The following is a 7,801-nucleotide window of genomic DNA, read 5'->3' as shown; positions in this document are numbered from 1 at the left end:
GGAGGAACCACACAACAAACAACCCCAAAATTACAAACACCACACACAATGTGCCATCCTGTCAAATTGAAGAGCAAAGCTTCAACAAATGAATCCTCCCAGTTTTCTCAAGCACTGGGATTATCTTACTCAGTCTACGTGATATTTTAACATTTAAGAGACCTTTCAACAATAGTTCCTGGTTGATCATTTACTTTGGCCATCAAGATACACATAGTGCAGTACAATGCTATGACCACACTGGCTTTCATTCAGTGATCTGACTGAGCCCTAGACAAAAGAGTATTTTCCTTTCTCACAAACACCTTTTAAGGCTTCAGGCTTTACTTGAAGCCTCAAAATGTTTAGCTCTGCCTAAAACAGTAGAGAGGGAGGGTGAGAACTGGGATGCGAAGGTAGTCATCACAACATACTTGACTGGATCTTTTTCCTTCAGTCTCTGATTTGGCCACTGCCCAAGGCAAAATACTCGCCTCATGATGGATCTTTGCTCTGACCCGATAAGAGTGTTCTGCCAGAAAATTCATCCTCATCCTTCAGTTCAAGCTCTCTCCCCTCTTCCCTTTCAGCTTTGCAGAAGATTTCAGAAGTGATTAAATTTCTGCCTAGCAAGCCTTACCTGAGTGCATGAATACAATAGATACAGCGTGGCATATTCTTGCGATCATAGATATCTGTAGTTTCTGGGTAGAATATCTAAAGATAAAACAAAGTTAGCAGTCTGAATCATACTCTATCTAGCCAAATTGCATTAACTATGATAAGCCCAACTCTTCTGCAGTACACTAATGAAACAGCCCATGGAACAACTCTTCAAGCTTCTCTGCCCTGGCCCAACATTTGTCCTATCTGAAATCCTTCCTTTTGCTTCTACCACCCAAATCAGAGGTCCCCTTTTCCTGCCCAAGTTCTACACTCACAGATGAGTACACTCTTCTATGTGCCCACCAAGATACTGGGTCATAAGTTATTAGCGAGGACTTTGGTGAAAGCCAAGAAATAAAAAAATACAACAGAAGAGAAAAATGAAGATTTTGTTTGGACTAAATGGGGTTGAGAAGCAAGAGAAGAGACAGTGACAAAGGGTAACTGAGACCAGCACTGAGGTGCTCTGCATACTACATTTTCAGTTAGCTGAAGCCAAAAGCTTTCAGACAGTCTCAAATGCAAAGTTTAACACAAAGGGGAAGTACTGGAAGCATCAATCCGCTCAGGAGTGCCGACAAAGTATGTTACTTTCTCGTTACTGGAAGGCTCCTTGCTGTTGCCTATAAGCACAAAATAGCATCACTCTTTCTGTAAAAGAAAGAGGAACTGAAGGACCCTCACAATTCCACAGCATCACTTCCCTGGCTCTTCTGCATGGGAAAATACTGAAAGCAGCAATATCTCTCTGTCAATGTACTGGACCCCAGCCCAGTTTCTTTAACATGTCCTCACGTGATTTTTTCCCCAAAAAACCCGCTTACATCTGAAAATCTTGCCTCATACCTGGCACTTCACTTCTGTCACCTCCCTCCTCATTCATTTTTACCTAACAACCTTAACAACATATTTCAGTATTTCCTAATCCAAAATTTGTTCCTGTAAAATCATCATAAATCCCAGCAAGGCTAAACTAATAGATCTCAACAAGTTATCTGAAAAACTTTGCCCAAAAAAGTGTTTAATTTGCAAGCACGTATGAAAACAAAACATGCATCAGATTAAACTATGCAATGATGGTTTTGGTGGGACTAAGCATAACACTGCTTACAAGAAAAGAAAATCCATATTAAAAAAATTTACTCATTATTCACGTATGCAACTTAACTATCAGCACAACACTACAACAGTTTTGTGTATTTTCAGACCACAGTATTTATTAGCTCAGAGCAGTTTATGTGGCCATTCTCCTAGCGAAGCTAATAATTTATATTGGCTTAAACTACACCAGGAACATTTTAACTTGATGTATTTGGTAGGGAAATTTGAAGAAAAGGAGAACATAGTTCTGTTGCGCTACTTTTAGCACAGATTTCTAAAAAAAAAACTTCCACAATCAAACTGTAGCTCAGATATTGTTCAAAAGAATGTATGGCAAGAACAACGTAATGCAGATGTTATGCAAGCTTAGCAACATTAAAGATATGGTACAGAGGAGGAACTCCTTTACTCCTAATCACACTTCATTCAGCAGAATGAAATCATTCAGCAAGTTTTAGAAGAGAATTTCTATAGGGACACAAATCTAGAAAATGGAGAATTAACTACATGAAGCCTGCTGATTCTGTACAACAGCAAATGCTTCTGTGGAATGTAAAGCTTTTTGGAGATTATTTATCCACATGTACAACACAGAAATTACCTTGGGGAGACCGATCTCAGCCATAGCATTCAGCCACTGGATTACATTATCTGTATGCCGAAAGTGGAGACCGGTTGCCTGAAATAAAAACAGGCAGGAACAAGAGGAAGGCCATTAAGAAACAAAATATCACAGCTGCCAAGAACAGCAGAGGTTCATGAAGACTGATACAGAAAACAGTACTCTATCAGAAAAGAAGTCAGAAGTCTTCTATTTATTATTATATTGATTATTTATGACAAGTTCTTTCACATGAGTGCAAGCTCAGATATAAAGCTAAGAGTCTACCCTCCCCCCCAACCCCTTAACCAATGTTCTAGCGTGAAGGTAGAGTTTCTCAGGTAATACTAATATAAACTAACTTTCTGCTTACTTGCTCACAGTAAGTCCACATGCACAGTCTTCTGTTTTAGATGTCTACCTAAAGCAGAATCCATGGCAAACAGCTCTCACCTTATATCTAGTCTGTTCCCTATCATAGATTTTCTTCACAGAAACCACTTTAGGGGAGAAGAAGTTTCCAAGCTTGGCCAGGTAGACTCCATTTCTCAATCCTTCTTCCAGCTCTGTTGTGGGAGGCAGCTCCTCATTCAGACAGGCCTCCATCCATCTGGAAGTGCAAGAACAACAAAATTGGTCACACAAGTCCAAACAGTGAACAAAACCCCACGTTACAGACGTTACATGCTGCTGCTGCTGTCATACTCTAGCATACTACTTACTTCACAATCCGTGTTGTTAAAATGCTACTCAGTAACACTTCAGACAACATATCAAGGAGAAGTACGGAGTCCAGTAGCCAGTTTCACAAGTAATTAAGATACCACCTCACTGTCATATTTCTCCTTTAGCTGTTACTGGTCTAGATCTAGTGGCCAACCCGTCCTTTTAACTAACTTAAATCTTCCTCTTTACTACTGGCTTATCTCACAAGCATTTATTTACTCTACTCTCATTAAGTATTTGCTATTTATTTCATGACTTTGTACCATTTATTCAAGCTCTTCTAGCTAATTTCATAGAGACACCCTACAATGTTGTCATCAAGTCTACCTTCCCAACCTATATATGTTCTCTACTATAAATTTCAAAAATGGGGACACAAAAAAATAGAACAGGCATTCTATTTTCTCTACTATAAATTTCAAAATCTGGGGGGGTGGGGTGGGGTGGGTGTACAAAAAAATAGAACAGGCATTCCTCTCCCCATAACAACTGATTTTCCCTTGTTTCCTTCCATTTTATTTAATGATGTCATGGATCCTCATGACAAAAACAAAGATTACAACAGAAAATAATTGAAAAGTCACTGTTCTCAACACAGAGGTGCACCTTGATATTTATTCTATATAGCGCTACCAGAGGCTGTATACTGCACACTCAGCTATGCAGTTTCTTCCAGAGATGACAGGCTCCCTGCCTGCTTTGTTCTCCGAGAAAGGTAGCTGCACAGCCATGGGCCACTTCCTAAAACATTTTCCTTAGATCATGCCTCACTTGCGGACAAACTCTAAAGGTCTTACAGAAGGGATGAGCCTTGGATCAATAAAGATCAGAGAAGCAGCTTTCAAGACAACAGCAGCCTTATAGCCATTATAGCATTAGCCCATATTATAAGAGAGCTGACAGCGTAACATAAACAGGGTTAATAATCTGGCTCATGAGGATGAGTCATCCAAGTTACTGGAACTGATCTTAAAGACAAGCGAGTAGAGGATCCTGCTTGAACCCAATGAACAGAATTTTAATATTCTAAATACTGTTTCAAATGCATACATAACTGTCAACTATTTAGCTCCGTATTAATCCAGGCAAAATAACAGAAAAACACTGTACTAGATGAATAACTGGTAGTAAATTAACACAACTTCACAGAAATCAGTTCTGTAAAACACACCTGGGAAAACTACAGGGTTCCTGACCAACTGAAACTGCAGACTTTCACATTTGCAAGGTCTGAGGCCTCATGACTCGTAATACTCTGATTAAAATCAAGCACTGTACATACATACAAAAAATAGCTCATACATACTAAGAACAGACATCTCCAAGCAGTGTTGACACGGAGATTCACTGAACAGTGCTGTTTCTAAGACATTTTGGCATAGATGCATGCTATGTGCCCTTCTTTCAGTTTTCCAGGAAGTAAACACAAAAACAGAGGCTGACAAAATTAGATAATTAAAGGATAACACCACTGTTAGCATAACTGTAACTTATAATTAGCACACAGGTGGTCACGGCTTAGAACAGGACTGTTCAAATAACCTAGGCTTCAAACATGGTTAAATATTACGTCATTGATCTGGTTTATCTACAGACCGGGGTTTGTATCCTAAAAGAGAACCGTGACACTGAAAAAAGCATAATGAGTACAGTAGACATAATTAATTCATAGTTTAAAGCTGCAAGACCTAATGTTATTGTAGGGTGTATACAAAGGGGAACAGTGAAGTCAGGCACTACTATTCTACACAACACTTATGAGACTAACCTTGTCACTGTGGTCTGCATTTTTTCAAACTGGAGAGCAGCAATAAGACAGGAAAGAAGTTTTTGATTAGCTAAGATTATACTTCACAGTGAGAAGCCTGAACAATGCAGTACATTCAATTTGTTGAAATAACGTCCGAGAAGCAGCTTGGTGCTCTGACAGTCCTTTGGTAACAGACTGAAATCAGATGACTGGAACTGTAGCCGCTGACATCAGTCTGATCCATCTTTTCTGATAAACAGCAGCAGCAAATCTAAGGCAGCATATGAACTACACATCAATCGACTTCTGAACCACCAATGTTCAGCCCAGCATGCAAGGCTCAATGGAAAGAGCTAAGAAATATTTAACCTGCAATATCTGAGAAGATGACAGAATAAGCACCTGTTCTTTCTGACCTTAAGGGAAAAAAAATACATGATGATTTCTTTACAGAAATTTAGAACAGAAGTATTAAAAATATGAAACGTAATTTGCATTTTGGGGATATTTTTGCACAGTCTACTGTTGATCTCTAATACAGAACACTGTAATAGTACACAACAGAGATGAGATGCATTAAAATTCACCATGGTCAGTTTTTCATCTCTCCTGAGAAGGCAATAAACTGCATTTCTGATTACAGAAGACAGGCAACAGTTAGAAAGTGTTAGAAAATTAAAATCTCCTAAGGCTGCAATATTTAAGAGTCAAAGGAAAGATAACTTTGATTAGTGCAGATACACAGTCTTAGACAATCATCTTGTCTGTATTCAGTTTCAACTATCTCTAAGGTTTACTTTTTTTAATCTACCACAGAGCTAGCCTGTTACTCTACCACAGCTCCTCCATCTTCATGTCTGTTAGCATAAACAGAATGCTTGCTAAAACATCATTTCAGATTAAAATACATCTTCACTACTGAAATTCAAGGGGAACGCCAGTCAAGTTCTCTTGTCTGAACCTATTACTCCTCCATTCCTCTCTATTTGAAACATTAGTGTACAATGCAGTCTCCTAGTACATTAAGCAACCATCTGCCTTTTAAGATGAACAAGCCAGCATTCTTAAAACAACAGGAAAAGGCATAACACTAGTGCTTTGTTCTTTGCTTCTAAGTCTGTATTTGCTGAAACGTACACATCTATTTAGCTCAGCTGCCACTAATCCTCATATGGCCTTTTCTATTAGCACAAGTTAAAATCAACTGTAGTGATTCCAGGAGCATCTAAAAACCTATAGAGCAAACACAGCATAAAGTCCTCAAATTTTTAATTCATCCCTCTTGCGCTTCTGAGGTTTTTTTAAAGATCTAATCGCTGATGCCGTCTTCCTATTTGTGGATTCTGCAGCAGACTTATGCTTACAACTTCACTGTTGAAAAAATACTCATCATTCAATAGAGGTTTTACAAACAGCTTGATTTCACTGCTATTTCTTTGGTTATTCTGATTGTTTTCAAGTATCTGCATTCCTCTCCAGATTACACAGAAAAATATGAAGTTATTTCAAAAGAAAAAACCTCACTGACATTCCATAGCTCCTCATCATAAAGTACCTACAATCAATCAGCCACCTCTACAGTCCCCAAATCTCTGTTCTACTGATTCTTCCATCTGAATGCAAACAACTACTCAAAGACCCATCCCCTTTGCCCAGAAAAGCCTTTTCCTCACACTTGGCTTCTCTACAGCTCCAAGCAGCAGAAGTGACACCTCTGAAAAGCTAACACAAGCAAGAAAAAAGTGCCATGAAGCTTTTCAATAAGGTTGCCACAGTAACTCATCACAGAAACAGGTCAGCAACCAGACGTCTCCAACAGACACAATGGAGGGGATTTCAGGAGAGCCTGGAAGCAGTGGGAATAGAAAAGGGAAACTACAGGTATCTTGGGAACTAGCACTCACAAAAATGAACAGCAGTAAATAGTTTTATGTTCCTGCTGACAGCCCTCCCACAACAGGGAGTGGTTTTCTGCAGGAAACGGGCAACACACCAGATTTTTCCAACTTCTGCTGGCTTCTCATTCCCCAACTCTCACTCACACTTCTAGACTTTCCCAACCCTCAAAACTGGAATATGTTTCCTAATTAATGTCTCACAAAATCCTTCATAAAATTTACAACATGGACAATTGAATCCTCTGCTCTGAATGTCCAGATTACAAAGTCCCTGTGTGTAGAAACTTTCGATCAAGCAAAAAAAGTAGCTGGTTGGAATGGCTGAGACAAACTTTACACAAAAATGACTGGGCCCTAGCACAGCTGAAAACACTCTCACCTGAAATGGGACACTGCAATACAGAATTGCAATGCATGCAAATAGATGGTTTGAAAGAAGAATTGACCTACTCTGTTTTTAGCATTCTCCATCTTGTCTTGCTTTGCTCTGTAGAGTGTGTCTTGGTAAATGGATTCCAGTTGATCATCAAGATTTATTAGCATGGCATTAGGGTTCTTCATTGCCATAAGAGTGTCAGCTGGAACCTGATGGTCAATTGCTTCATTAATGGCAATGACAGCAGCATGTACTGAAAAACAAGTCACAGTTTGCCAGTTAGCCCCAAACACAACAGCTCTGTTAAAAAGTGAGAACTTAACTGGAAAGAGCAGAATAATTATCTGCAAATTAACTGGAAAGCAGAACTATCAAAGTACCTCTCACTCCATCATGGCTTTGTGTTCTTGACAAAGAACAGCAGCCTACTTCCTAGTAGTGTACTCTAGCTAGTCAAATCATCATGTTCCAGAAAGAAAAGAAAAAATAAAAACACCTAAGGTAAGGAAGAAAACCCTCCTCCCAGTCTTCCAAAAGACCTGTACTGTCTTACAACAGGAGGCATTAAACCCAACACTTTAAAAAAAAATCATCTGCCGATTTGAATAATCACACAAAACAACACTCCCATTTTTTCCTTACATGCTGCTTCATCCACAGAAAGTTCATTCGCAAGAATTCCTCCAATCTTGCTGAAGGCAGGC

The 7,801-nt window shown here is 39.1% G+C and overlaps 1 protein-coding gene across 1 annotated transcript in view; it reads right to left on the bottom strand.

The window, feature by feature from the left end:
- The window catches only part of IQGAP1 (IQ motif containing GTPase activating protein 1), a 66,857-nt gene that overhangs the window by 44,110 nt on the left and 14,946 nt on the right, over positions 1-7,801 (bottom strand). The window contains exons 2-4 of the mRNA XM_026855847.1: positions 2,801-2,957; positions 2,348-2,425; positions 620-696 (exon numbers count right to left, since the gene is read on the bottom strand). Coding sequence (XP_026711648.1) covers positions 620-696; positions 2,348-2,425; positions 2,801-2,957 — 312 coding nt within the window. The remainder of the gene's footprint in view (positions 1-619; positions 697-2,347; positions 2,426-2,800; positions 2,958-7,801) is intronic.

The sequence above is a fragment of the Athene cunicularia genome (assembly GCF_003259725.1).
Source record: "Athene cunicularia isolate RWA chromosome 10 unlocalized genomic scaffold, athCun1 chr10_part1, whole genome shotgun sequence".
NCBI lineage: Eukaryota > Metazoa > Chordata > Aves > Strigiformes > Strigidae > Athene > Athene cunicularia.
Note: the sequence above shows the minus strand (reverse complement) of the source record. Positions and strands in the feature narration are given on the sequence as shown.